This window comes from Delphinus delphis, chromosome 4 (assembly GCF_949987515.2).
Source record: "Delphinus delphis chromosome 4, mDelDel1.2, whole genome shotgun sequence".
Classification (NCBI taxonomy): Eukaryota; Metazoa; Chordata; class Mammalia; order Artiodactyla; family Delphinidae; genus Delphinus; species Delphinus delphis.
Window position 1 is genome coordinate 3,194,425 of NC_082686.1, and position 14,252 is coordinate 3,208,676.

Below are 14,252 nucleotides of genomic sequence, written 5' to 3' on the forward strand. Positions count from 1 at the left end.
GCAGCCCAACAGGAAAACGGGCAAAAGCTCTCAAGAGGCCAGCGCAGGTGCCCGGGGGCCGCCGACACACGACAGGAAACACACCCTCACTCGCGGCAGTACAGGAAACCTGGTAAGGTCAGAATAATGTTGACTTTGAAGGGCAGGGAGGCCCGGGGCCCTCTCCAGGGTAGGGGTAACCCTCCACCTTTTGCCCTGGATCCCTGCTACATGGCTGTGAAGTTACAATCATTGATGAGTTGTACATGAAGGGGTGAGGGGCTCCCCTGGAACGGGGCTGGTTCTCGCTTAGGGGTAGAGGGAAGGCAGTACTGGCCTCAGCCTTTTGGGGTCAGACACGTTGTGGAGAGGATGCTGTAGCCCTTGTCCTCTGGAGCAAGCCACCTGCTTCTCCTGCGGCCCCCAAACACCCGGCTTTTCTGGTGCAAATGCAACCCACGTGGGGACCTCAGTCACGTCGACTACGACACACAAAGATATGTTTTGGCCAGGGTTATCTGTTTTTGGTTGTAGGTTTAGTTTGACTCAAAGTAGTAAAAATAGTCTAAATCGATCTATTTTAAACACTGGTGGACCCGTGCACACTTAACACGCATGTGTGATGTGTCCCGGCCGGACGGTAAGCCATTTGGTGCTGTTGGGAAATCATCAATAAGTAAAACCAATGGGAAGAGGAGAGGAAATGGTGTGTTTAGGACACAGGTACCCAGACATCCGACTGAAAAGGAAAGGGGGGATGAGCCCATCAAAAGGGGCAAACCTCTAGCAGCCTGCCCGCCTTCTGAGCTGCGGGACACGGCCCGGCTCTGCCCGTGGGGTACCCCCTGCAATGGCTCAGCGGAGCCTGACATCTTGACATCTGTCAAGATGTCACAAGGTCCCCATTTGGCTTGCAGTGAGTTTGGAGGTGACGCTCCTGCCCTGTCACGGAAGCACCTCAGCTGGGACGGTGACTCATCAGTTTCAGGGTCGGGCTTTGTGCGGGTCTAGGGTGCCAGCTCCTGTGCTTTATTTGGGGTGTGGGGGAGTCCGGCTCCTGGCGTGGAACCCCGTCCCTGTGGCGGTGGCACTGCCCTCGGGGCCCCGCTCCCATGGGCCTTGGTAAAGTGGCCCCAGTCAGTTAGCGCCCTCGGCAGGGGCCAGGTGGGAACAGGCCGGGGATGGGGACACCTAACCACGCTTCCTTAGAAGCATATCAGGAAGGCTGAGCCTTCAGGGGACAGTGACACCAGGCTGACTGGTGAAAGGGTGACTTGAAAGGAACTGACTGGCTCAGCTGGAGAGGCAGGCCAGCCCAGCACCTGGAAGGACTGAGACAGGCTGGGACTCGGGACCCTTTGCTGCAGGGCTTGCACCTGGACAAACGTCTTCTCAAGCAACAGAATACAAAGAAAGTATAAGGGACTAAAAATAACTGCGTGCACGCACAGCTGGGGCAAATTAATGACAGCAAGATATAAAAAGACCAAAAGCCAGTGCCACTTCTGCAGAGCCAAGAGCAAAGGCGGGGCACTGCGCAGGCCCCCTGCACACACCACTGCACAGGCCCCCTGCACACACCACTGCACAGGCCCCCTGCACACACCACTGCGCGTGCCCCCTACACACACCACCACCTAAGGGGTGGGCAGACCACCTAAGTTGCCCTTCCGGCCTGACCCCTGGACACACCCCTCCCCTCACCCCATGTAAGGAACAGCTCGCCCCCCACTCGGGGAGCAGGCAAGCAAGGGAACCTGGGGTTTGCTGCCGATCCCGCCTGCTGCAGCAGGGGCCCCAGGAAAGCCCTGCCTGCATTTCTCGTCTGGCCTCTGATCAACTTCTATTGGTTAAGGAGGCCAAGAACCCTGATCGGTAACAGGATGAGCCCAGAACCCGTGTCCGTTCCTGGGGTGGGGGGTGGGGGGACCTTTCAGACACCCTACAGGAGGACGCCCACAGGCCACCCTAACCCGAACGGGCTGCACGACGTGCAGGGGCCGCACAGTGGCAGGGAGAGCACGCGAGCCCCCTCCGGCTGACTCTGGCCCCGGGCTCCCCGTCTGGCCTGCAGGTCCTGTCTAAGCCTGCGTCGGGCAGCGGCGTCGCCATGATGGCTTCACGGGCTACGGCCGCCGCAGCCACGGGGCCTGTGCTTGGGTTTACTGCTCTGCCGTTGCTGTGTTGAGTCCTGCAGGGTGTTCTCTCTGGATCTGTGGTTTGTAGTGAAGTCCGGCGGGGCAGTGTTAAGGGGCTGTAGGACTGGATCCTCAGCGGTCCCGTGATCCCGTCTCCTACCGCCCCTCCCCAGGGAAGAGGGAAAACGTTTCATATTCTAGTACTTTGAACAGCACTTTCTTCTGACTTTTGAACAAGGGGCCCATGTGTTCGTTTGACACTGGGCTCTGGTTGGAGAAACAGACGCCTGCAGCCCGGCCAGTGAGCAGAGGAGCTGCCGGCACTCCCCAGCCTGGCAGCCCTGGGGCGCCCCGGAAGCCAGGCTGACGCTCCTTGGGGACACTCCACGTGACGCACAGTGTGGGTCACTCACAGCAGCCCCTGCGCCCCCACAGCCAGCCTCCAAGCCATCCACCCTGGAGCCCCCATCCCCGGGATGGGGGGGCAGCCACGCAGCTCCCTGCCCTGCAAGCTTCCCTCCTATTCCGGGTGTGTCTGGTGGGTCACTGGTTACAGGTCACGATAAGATGAGCAGATTTCGAAAACAAATGGATGGTTACTGAAGGGGAAACGTGGGTTGCGGGGGGGGGGGGGGAGGGATGAATTAGGAGTTTGGGATTCACATACACACACGACTATATATAAAATAGACAGCCAACAAGATCCTACTGTAGAGCACAGGGAACTCTACTCAATATTCTGTAATGACCCATATGGGAAAAGAACCTGAAGAAGAATGAACGTATGTGCATGTATAACTGAATCGCTTTGCTGTACACCTGAAACTAACGCACTGCTGTAAATCAACTCTACTCCAATAACATTTTTAAAAAGGGTGAGCAGAGAGGGGAGTCGGCGTTCACAGACTCCTACAGCAACGCGGCAGAGTGCTTGTATGTGTATTGAATCTAATGATAAAAAGTTATGACATATTCTTTTTCCAGTTCATTTTTTCCAATAATTTATTCTTACTGGATTTTACAAGCTGGTGATCGGAGGGGGCTCTTTATCATGGCGAGTTTCTAGGACCAGTTTCTCTTTCATCTGTGATTGGAGGGCTGTAGCCCCGCCCCTGGCTCCTTCACTGCCCCTGTCGCAAGCTTGCATTTCAATCATCCTGGGCATTTTTTATGGATTGGAATAGGAAAATCTTACTGACATATACATTCAAGAAGGGCAGAGTTACATTTCCATATGAATACGAGCACGTAGGCACCACGGCTGGCTACTTGCAGAAGGATATTATCCCAGCTACTGCGCGGAATGAAACGATGATGTATTTTTATACTGAAATCGTATACTTTTTTCCTTAAAAGTCAGGATGAAATCTTCCATTCACGGATAGAGAAGGCTTCAGCCAGGCTGCTTTAGAAAATAGCCGTGTGTGAACCTCCTTTTCTAAAGGGGTCCACTCTCCCCCACAAGGGCGCTGTTTGCTGTCCCTTTGCAGGCTCAGGATGGCCGCCCCTCTTCCTCTGTGGGTTGTGGAAGATTTTCTTCTAATACCTTAGTGCCCTGGGTTGGGAAAAACAACGATCGCCTCCTGAAAAGCTTTCTGTTGCTGAACCACAACAGAGGGTAGCTATTCTTCGGGGAAGGTGCAAAATTGAATTGGGTCAACTCAAGACCTCACCTGGGCATCTGAGCAGCTCAGGCCCCAGACAGAACTGTGCTCTCAGGCGGGAGCTCTGAGTCTTTTCCTGCCCTTGTTGATGCAATTTAGTAACGAAAAAAGGACAGAGGCTGTATGGTAGCAAGGGGGCCGCAGCCTGCAGGGCACAGACAAACTCAGGCCACCACGATCCCTGGAGGCCGGGCGAGAAGGATGCTTACAGCCAAGGGCAGGGAGGGAGAATGAGGACGTGTGGGCCAGAGGCAGAGGATGAAACACAGGATGCCGGACGGACAGAAGGATGAGGCTGAGTGAACCGTGTGTGCGAAACCGTATGGGATCCACTTAGCGTCGATGGAAATTTTACCTTTAGTAGGAGGAAGCTTTCTAAGTGTGTAAGTAACTGCGGTTAACAAAAAAAGCAAGCTCCCTGTGAGGACCAGTGTGCTCAGAAGGGCCCTCACCTCGCCTGCCCGCCACTGGAGAGCGGGGACAACAAGACGGCCGTGGTCTACGGCCAGACCCTGACCACGGCCCCAGGGACAGCCTGCCTTTCAGTGCACAGGTGTTAACACTCGGCACCCTGTCTGACAAAGACGTGTGTCACCTTAGAAGATGCCTGTTCTGAGAAGGACGTCTGAAAGCCTGCCCTGAACTGTGCAGTTTTCAAGTGCAGCCCTGCTCCTGCCGGTGTGACATTTCATGGTCAAGGACAAACCTTGGGGTATTCCTTGCATCACATGATTTACAAACATCCAGCCGCTGGGTTTGCTGGGGCCTGGGCACGACCTTCTGTGTAGACTGGGGACTTGTCCACAAGCAGGTGACCCCCTCGCTGCTGGAAACGGTCTCTGCTTCCAGCTGCAAAACCACGGACTGTGTCCGACCCTGAGAAAAGCAAGAGCGCGAAGCTCTATTTGGAAGTTTTCTTTTTTGAATGTAATGGAGACGTGAGCAGAAATAACCGACATTCTGCCTGAGTTGGTTTTTCTTTTAAACGTTTTATTTCAAAGGTCAACAGCCGAGAGGCAACACCCGAGGAAACAAGTGGTTAGAGAACAATCGGAGCTTGTCTGAATCAACGACAAGATGCCACGTATGTTCCCTAAGCTTCTGTAACACGTCACCCATTTCAGCAAATAAATCCGCTCCAGTGCTGTGTCACCGAGGACAGGCCCAGGTCTGCGCGTGGCGTCATGGGGGGAGACACAGGGCTGGGCTGGGGGCCCGGCCTCGCCGCGTCCTCCCCGCGACCCCACCCGGGGCCAGTGGCTTCGGGGCCCTTGGGGCTCCGGTGACGGCAACCCCCGGGGTTCCGGGGCGGCCGTCTGTCCTCCAGTCTGTCCACAGGCTTTGACGGCTTCACCGCAGTCCACCCTGGACCGTTTCCGGGTGGGTGCAGAGCAGGGGGAAGTGCTGGGGACATCTTTTGGGTGACATGATGGGTCTGAGCTCTGTCTTGGTTTTGACGCAGGTGTCAGCTCTGTCCTTGCAGAGGTGTCTCTGCGGTCCGCACCCCGACTGCCTGCAGCATCCTGACTGTCCCCCGGCACGTTCCTGCCATCTGAGCTCCACCCACTTGGACGTCCCGCGCTGAAATACCTGAGAGAGACCGAGGCTCCCCTGGGCGCTGCACACCAGTCCCGGCGCTGCCACTCAGGATGCAGAGGGGCCACCCGGCGCCCCGAGGTGCCAGCTCGTGGGGCTCGGCGGGCGGCAGCCAGCACCGCCCACGAGCTGCTCCACGGCCCGGCCGACACAGTACCAGGATTTCTCAAAGTGGCCTGTGTGCCTTTCCCAGGTGAATGTGCAAAAGGCAAGGGTAAATCACTCTTTTCAACACAGGATCCTTTATTTGAACTCTTCCTTGAAAGACAGTTTGTGAAGGACTGGCCCAGCCTCCCTCCACGGGACTCGAGGGGTCAGTGCTCCTTAAACCTGCAAGAGGAGGGTGAAACAGCAGCTGGTCTCCCAGCCTGCAGCGCTCAATTCACGCCCAAAGCGCAGAGCCTGGAGCTTCTCCCTTCCTGTCCCGAGGCCTTGGGGACAGAAAAGGGGAGAGGACACAGGAAGCGGGAGCAGAGCCAGGCGAGCCTGGGAGCTGCTACGTTTGTCTGAAAGCTGCAGCCCAAAGAGCAGAAAAGAGGCGAATTTCCCGCACATTGTTCCCCTCCATTTTGAGGAGAGGTTGCCGGGATCGCACCCACACCAGGTATTGATTAGGAAAGGAAAAATGAGCGTGAATGAGGCGTGCAGTGCCAGGGACCACGGGTGAGCTGTGGTCTTTTAGGAGAAGCAGGTGTGGCGGCAGACAGGCCGGGCTGGCGCTCAGAGGCTGAGGGGCGCAGGGGGCAGGGCGCACTTACAGAGCTTGGTTTCCCGTCGCCGACCCCGGGCAGCTCAGCTCCTTGTGTATGAGGCGGAGCAGGAACTGCACCCAGAGCAAAGACAAGGCCACAGTTACTGCTGGGAGACCCTGCGGGTGGTGCCCTGCTGGCAGCGGGAAGGTGCCCGAGCAGCCCCGCCCCCCGGGAGCCCAACCCAGCGGGCGCTCAAGTTCACCGTGTCTGCGGCTCTCCCGTGGGGCGCGGGGGACCAGCTGCCCACGGAGGGGCCTCTTCCTCAGAACGTAAAGAACTTAAAAGCCTCAAGCAGAGCGGTGGGAGTGCCCCGCACAGCTGCCCACGGGCCGGGTCCCAGGTTAGGGCTGCTGGGCACCGAGTCCCGTGTGTCACTGCGGAGGCCGTGCTCCTGGGAATAACGCCCTTAGGACAGATTCCAGCCAGAAGGATGTCTGTTTAAAATGAAACCAGTCCAGTCATAAAGTGTCCAAATGGGAAAAAGAGAGTGAGGACAAGGTGACCCATGGTCACGGTGACACTGGGGGAGACCAGGGTAATGGAGGACCAGGCGAGGGTCCGCAGCCAGCAGCACCGGAGGCTGCCCGCCTACCCTTGGAGCAGCCCTGTTCCACGGGGTAGCTTCTGCGAGAGCCCCGGCCCTGCCGCCTCAGGGCCTGCTGGTCACCCCACCAACTTCTCAGACGTGACAAAAGCAGCCGTCTGTGTGCACTGCCCAGCAGGGAGAGGGCCTCGGCCCCAGAGCCCGCCCAGGTGGCTGCAGGCCCGTGTGACGGGGGTCAGAGGGAGAGGGGAAGGCCCGGGGCTCGGAGAGCAGGACAGCCAGACAGTCCGCAGGCCCCCAGAGTCACCTGCCGGGTTCGTGGAGGTCCAGCCTCAGACGTGGAAGGAGGTGAAACTGGCCTACAGACCCCAGAAGAGAAGAGGCATGTCTGGTCTTTTTTTTTTTTTTTGCGGTAAGCGGGCCTCTCACTGTTGTGGCCTCTCCCGTTGCGGAGCACAGGCTCCGGATGCGCAGGCTCAGCGGCCATGGCTCACGGGCCCAGCCGCTCCGCGGCATGTGGGATCCTCCCAGACTGGGGCACGAACCCGCGTCCCCTGCATCGGCAGGCGGACTCTCAACCACTGCGCCACCAGGGAAGCCCGTGTCTGGTCTTTAAGGCTGAAAAGACTGTCCTCAGTGGAACCACGGAGCCGTCTGCTGGCTGTCCTCGCTCGCTCTCCTGCAGCGATTTTGGCTGGAGTCTCTCATCTGACCTAGCCGGTGCCGCGGGCTCGCAGTTATTGTTTGCCTGTTATGCGTTTTCCCTCTCGTCCTTTCTGACATTTCAGGTGTGTTTCCTGTAAGTAACTGGAGTCGGGGTTTCCAAGCCAGTCTGCCGTCCGCTGGTGACTGCAGACCCGGTGGGGTCCTCTCCCACACCCCTCACTCCCAGCTCTTTTCTCTTCAACGACTGCTTCGACCTCAGGTGCTCCAGTTTCTTCCTCTGGGACTCCTGCTGGACGGTGCCGGGCCGTCTCCTCTGAGCCTCCACTCTCTACCTGCTCCCTAGTATTTTCCATCTTCCCCTTTCTGGGCTCATTCTGGATGATTTCCTTACACCTGTATGTCACCAGCTCCGTCTTTTTTAGGTCTTGTTCTTTGCACGTGAATTCAGTTCCTTCTTTGCCATCTTTAGTCATTTTTTTTCATCTTTTTTAAACTGGAGTCTGGTTGATTTCCAGTGTAGCGCCCATCTCTGCTGTACAGACAAGTGACTCAGTTATACACAGAGACAATCTTTTTTCACATTCTTTTCCACTACGGTTTATCCCTGCAGGTTGGATCTAGTTCCCTGTGCGCTACAGTAGGTCCTTGTTGCTTATCCATCCTCTGTATAATCGCTTGCATCTGCTGACCCCAAACTCCCGACCCTTCCCTCCCCCACTTCCCCTCCCCCTTGGCTACCAGAGTCTGTTCTCTATGTCTGCGAGTTTGTTTCTGTTTTGCAGATGGTTCATTTGCGTCATATTTTAGATTCCACATACAGGTGACATCATATGGTATTTGCCTTTCCCTTTCTGACTTACTTCACTCAGTATGATCATCTTAGTAATGTTACAAGTGTTTATTTTGACGGTTTGTGCGATAACCCTTTTACCTGCCGTTTGGGGGTCTGTGTGTTGTGCCTGTCACTGCATCACAGCGGGCCGTTCCCTACTGTTTCCTGATTTGGGAGTGTGAGCTCGTCTGCAGCTGGGTGTTAGAGGCCCCACGCGGCGGGGGGTGAACTCTGTTCCTCTCACATGGTTTGGGATTTGCTTCTGCCGAAGAACCAGGTACATCACCACCCTAGAACCAACTTAATTTTTTGTAGGTGTTACATATTTACATAATGCTAAGTTAAAAAATGGAAGGTTACTGTAAGCAGGTCCATGGCTAAAGGTTCTCAGGGCAGACGTGCCCCCAGGCTGGCGTGTGCGCTGAGACGGCACACATCCTGGCTGTCTTCTGTGCCAGTGTGCAAACGTGCATGCTTTCACCACACGCAGGGACCCCCGACGGTCCGGCCTTGACGAGGGGTCTCCACTTCCAGCTCCGCACCCTGGGCCAGCCCAGCACCGCGCCTTAGTCCCAGGGCTGTGGGAGGGGAGGCATAACCACCCAGCCCCTCAATTCCTGAGACCGACGACTCACCCTGGCTGCTCCAGCATCAGCCTGGGTACTTATTTTAGTTATCTTTACATTCTGGGGTCCTGGGGATAGCCTTTCCTCTCTTACGAGTTTAGCTGTGCTTTAAAAGGAAGTTTAGTGTATATATTACCTGGTATTTCTGAAATTGAAGTGTTTTCAGCCTTAAACAGCCATAACGATGGAAGTGTCACTGCTACTTGGCGGAAATGATCTGGGGACTTAATTGAAGAGCTGCTTTTAACACCTAACAGGTTCATAAGTTGAGAGTCGGTATTTGATTCTGTATGAAATGGGGGGAGCTGTGTCTTAGGGCTTCCGGGAATGAAAACATAAAGGTTTCATTTAATTGATGGAGTTGATATTTCCAAGATCCTCAACTCATTTGTAATGGGATCAACATTCGGTTTTCCGGGTGATGCGAGAGGAGACGGTGGCTTCAGGCCTGGGCCCCTGCGCGGGGTGACCAGTCGGGGAGGCGCGGTGGCCACTCTTGCAGGTGGCCGCTGCAGGGCTGTGCCGTCGGGACCGGCCTTCTCCATCCCGGGGAAAGCCTCCGACTTTCGCATGCAGGAGGGGACAGACGCGGGGCGCAGAGACCGCAGTGCTCAGTGCTGCATGGGCGGCCCCGGCTCCTGTTCTGAACTCTAGAACAGTTTGGGTGCGGGAACCAGCTGCTTCCCCAGTGCGGCCAGCTGGGGGCAGGAGGGGTGTGGGAGCAGTCACGGCACCGGGTAGGAGGCCAGTTAAGGGCACCGTCCCCTTTAACCCCCACAGTAAATCCCGCCCCTTGTGCCGTTATTCTGCCCACTGCACAGACGGGTGCTTCGGAGCAGAGGGGCTCAAGAACCCGCCCGAGGCCCACACCAGCCCCCTCTCGGCCTCTTTCCCAACCTGCTGGAAACCACCCGCTGCTGCTTCGGACATCTGTTTAAACCAGAGAAAGGGCCTAGGACCACGAACATTTAGGGGTCTGTCACCGGCCCAAACTCTGCCAAGAGCCGCAGGAGTCCGCAGGAAAAAGTGCCCCCGGTGTGTGGCTGACAGCCGCAGAGACACTCGTGAAAGCTGCCTGGCTGGAAAGCAAGATGACTCACCACTAAGGCACAGGCGTCTGCAAACACCAGCATGTAGAACACGTTGCTCCACCCCGACGGGGAGAGGAGCCCGGCCAGCAGTGGGCCCAGCGCTGCTCCTGGAACGAGGCAAAGGGACACGCGTGGTGCTGTGTGCAGAAAACTCTGGAACGTGACTACCCAAAACACCCAGGCCCAGTAAATACACAGGAAGGTGCTCGACACCTTACTCCTAACTTAAAAAAGCACGTTAAGGGGACTTCCCTGGCGGTCCAGTGGTTAAGACGTCAAGCTTCCACTTCAGGAAGTGGGTTCGATCCCTGGTTGGGGAACTAAGATCCTGCAAGCCACGGAGCATGACCCCAAAAAAGAAAAACCACATTAAACGCTAAAATCTCACTCTCACCTGTCAGACTGATCAGGGATAAAAAAGCCTGGTACTTGTACTGGTGAAGGCAGGTTTGGTCCAAGCTGTTTTTGGAGGCAAATCTAAAAATGTGTCCTCACTTTACAATATCCATTCTTTTGACCCAACAATCCCATTAAAAAATTATTATAAAGCAGTCAGAACCTAATGCACAACCTTAGACATTCTTATGCTATAAAAATATTTGGTTAAATATGAATAAGGTTCGTAGATGTTAACTGTATCACTGTTAACTTCCTGATTCTGATCATTGTACTGTGGCTATACCAGGAATTCCTGGTTTGGGGGGAATACACGCTGAATACATAGCTATTGGTAAAAGGGGCAGCATGTCTGCGATTTACTCTTAAGTGGTTTGGGAAAAAACATGCACGTGTGTATTCATAACTATACACTCGTGTGTATGCATATGTGCCCGTGTGTGGTGTGTACGTACAGAGACAGAGAAAAGAGAGAGGGAGGGAGGGAGAGGGAATGATAAAGCAAATGTGATTTCTTTGTACTATTTTTGAAACCTTTTTGTAAGTCTCAAATTATGTCAAAATAATTTTTAAAAAAATGATAAAACAAAAGAAAGCAAATATTCCTCAAAATATCCAGAAATATCTGTTTAAGAATGTTTGTTGCAGCAGTTGTTTATTTTCCTAAGAGAGACTGGAATAAGTTATGAAACGCGTGGAGGATGGCTCAGTGGCTCGGAACAGGCAGAAGCGTGGAGAATTCCCACCAAGTTCCTGACTGAGCTTTAACCTCTGAGAGAGAGGTTGATGAGGGTCTTTCCTACGTCAGACGTGCTAGTGTTAAGGGTTCACAAAGAGCGCTTACTACTTTTATAATCGGAGAAGCAATTGTGTTTTCTGAAAGTCACAGAAGGGCTCCAGGTCAACGTGCATTGTTCACACGTGTTTCTCTCTTCCCTGCCGAACACCCCAGGATGAACCATAACTGAGTTAAACAAAATGAAACCCACAAGGAGACGGGTGGATGAGAGAAGGCACTGCTTTTGAGGATGGGATTTAAGGGGCGTGACTGGCATGGTTTTCCTTGCTCACGAGAAGGGGCCGGGGACTCCCAGCTCAGAGCCAGACTGCCCAAGTGCACGAGGCAGGGGCAGAGGGGCGGTAGGAGGACACGGGATCTGGCTGAGACTCTTCTGTAATGAACGGTGAGATACGACCCTCCGGCCCCTCTGACCCCGGGTTTCTCCTCCTCAGCATCACTACTCAGTGATCACCCCCCCACACCCACACCCCAGGAGAGCAGAAGCTTAACCTTGCCTCCCAGTGGCAAGAATGCTGGCCGTGAGGTCACACCCCTGTGGGTCCTGGGGGGGCGGGTCTCCTCCTCCAGACCCCAGTCGGACCCCGAAGACCAGCAGTTGACATGCGCCCCGTGCAGAAAGGGCTTCTGACGAGTTCTTAGTGGCTCCGTCTTAAATATGAATATATGATGGGATGGCCAAGGTTCACCCGTGTAGAGGAAAAAGCCTCAACGTGAAAGCAGACAAGCCGGGAGGAGGGGGAATCTGGAGGAAATAAAGAAACCGTGGGGAAGAACATTCCCCGGAAAATGTCATACCCTCGGAGAACTAACAGAAAAAGAAGTTGAATCATGCGAAACTCCCACTTTTGTGTCTGAAAACCACCCAGCTTCAGCAATTTCACAGCATTCAATCTCACAACACTGCGTCCAAGAAGAACAGGATGCACTGAAAGGGCAGGATGACACTAATGAATGTAACATGGTGATGCCTGAAATTAAAAGTTCAGCACGGAAGTTGGGAAGGAAAGCCGAGAACATCTTGGAGAAAGTAGAGGAGAACAAAGACGTCGTCAGGCAAAAGGAAAAAAGAAAATTGAAGGATGAATCCAGAAAGTGAAACATCCAACTAATGGGTTTTCTAGGAAGACAAGAACAGGAGAGGAGACTCGTCAAAGAGAAAACACAGCACACTTTCCCAGGGATGCAGGGCATGTGTTTCCAGGCTGGGTGGGCCCCAGGTGCCCGGGGCATGGGGGATGCAAAGAGGCTGCAGAGGTAAAGTGAGCCTGGGGGCCTCCAAGAGGAAAGACCAGAGGTCAGAGGTGGAGGCCTGGGCTGAGGGTGACAACGGGCTTCTCTGTGGTGACAGCGGGAGCTAGAAGACACTAGAATTCTGGAGGAAAGGGACTCTCGGCTAGAATTCTATACCCAAGGGAGAGAACCGAATCCAGACCCCACAGACTCCCAGGCCCTCAAATCTGCCTCCTGCAAACCATTCCTCGGAAGCTACTAGGAGACGTTTTCCACCAAAGAGGAGAAGTAAACACGGGGTCTAGGAAACAGGGGTCCACCGTGGCCAAGACATGAAAGGGGCTTGCAGGAGGGCAGTACAAGCAGCTCTGGGATGAGAGCCGTGTCCTAGGCAGAGCACAGGGGTCACGTGGCTGCAGGGCCCCTCGCAGGCTGCCGGCCACGCTGGAGAGGAAGGAACAGCCGAGACAGAACAGTAAACAAAAGGGAAAACAGGACGTTTGTTACTTTGGGGAAAACCAAAAACGTGCATATTAAGGGTGTAATAGGTGAAGTTTATTTCTGGGCTCAAGAGTGAGCGACGTCAAGCAGTCAGGATGGCTGGGGAGGACGAGAGGAGGGGCTGTGGGGAGCAGGGGCCCCAGCTTCCTCACCAGGAGGACAGCAGAGAAGGTGATGGATCAAGGGAGGTGTGACTGTGCATGTGGGGAAGACGGGACAGAATGGTCGAAAGCGATGGCTTCTAGAAAGAGGCGGCGGAGGGGGCGTGGGCAGGGGACTGTCACTTTGCATTATAATACGTTTCTAAGACTACTATCTGGTTTCTAAAGTAACACTGTGTGTTACTTTGAGAAAATAAAAATTAACTTGAAGAAATTCAGGGCTCTATTTAATCGCCCTGCATAAACATAAAGAAACAGCCAGCCTTGCAGGCCACCGGGATGCAGTTCTCAACCCCGTGAACGCACCAAACACATGAACTGGTGTCCCTGCAACCGTCTGGCTCTGGTGAATTGAGAGAAGGCACCAGCTTGTTCACAATTAGTCGAGCTCTGTCTCCGTTGGAACCAACATTTACAACATTTAATAAACACATCAGGGTAAACGCCCTTGTGAACAGAACTTCTGCTGGAACGGTGTGCATCTCTGCCTGAGCCTGGCTTTGCTTCCATCTACTTGGGCAGCACTTAAGCAGAGAAACAGTGGGGGAGACACAGTGGTGGACGCGCCTGCCTGCCGTTTCCATGGTGACCACCTCCTCTGTCCTGGTGCACTGGGGTTGCCAGAGCCCGTGGAGTCCGAGGCTCAGCCAGACCCAGGATGCAGGACCAGCAGCGAGTGCAGAGGCCAGGGATGGTCTGAGTTAGCCTCTGCCCTCCTTCTGTGAGGGGTGACAGGTGTCCAGAGCTGGGCTTTGGTTCCTCCTGCAGCTCAGAGCCTGCCCCCAATTAGAGACGCAGAGTCTCTACCCTGGGCCAAGAACTTCTGCTTCCCTCTTGTTTTGAGAAGATCAAGAGAAATGTGTTCTTTAGGCTACTTCATAATTTCCTTCTTTTTAACCCCCCATCTTCTGCTTTAAAATGCAATCAGGGCTGCCGGCCAAGCTCTCAATTTGCTTTCAGAAAAGGGTGTCACAGTGGGCGCTGGACTGACTCAGACAGAGGCCTCTGTGGACAGGAGGTAGAGAGGATGCGGCCGGGTCACACAGCCCCTCAGAGCCGTGCTCAGCCCAGGGGTCTCCCGACAGCGCATCTTCCAGGCTGTGGGAAACTTCTCAGGGGCCATGTGAGCCCGGGGGGGCGTGCTGGCAGACCGCGGACACCCGTCACCCGGCACGGCCCCCTGCCCGACCTCCCTAACCCCAGACCTGTACCCCGGCTCCCAGGAGGCGCCCCCGAGGGGATGTTCTCACCGAGAACATCAGGGTGGTGAGACC

General features: G+C 54.9%; 1 protein-coding gene across 2 annotated transcripts in view; it reads right to left on the reverse strand.

Annotated features, from left to right (window-relative positions):
- Positions 1 to 5,569: 5,569 nt before the first annotated feature.
- The window catches only part of SLC37A1 (solute carrier family 37 member 1), a 67,072-nt gene continuing 58,389 nt past the window's right edge, over positions 5,570 to 14,252 (reverse strand). The window contains exons 18-20 of one of the 2 annotated variants that reach the window (XM_060010276.1): positions 9,898 to 9,995; positions 6,136 to 6,200; positions 5,570 to 5,707 (exon numbers count right to left, since the gene is read on the reverse strand). In XM_060010276.1, coding sequence (XP_059866259.1) covers positions 5,692 to 5,707; positions 6,136 to 6,200; positions 9,898 to 9,995 — 179 coding nt within the window. In that variant the 3' untranslated portion in view covers positions 5,570 to 5,691. The other variant, XM_060010277.1, reaches the window with a different exon arrangement.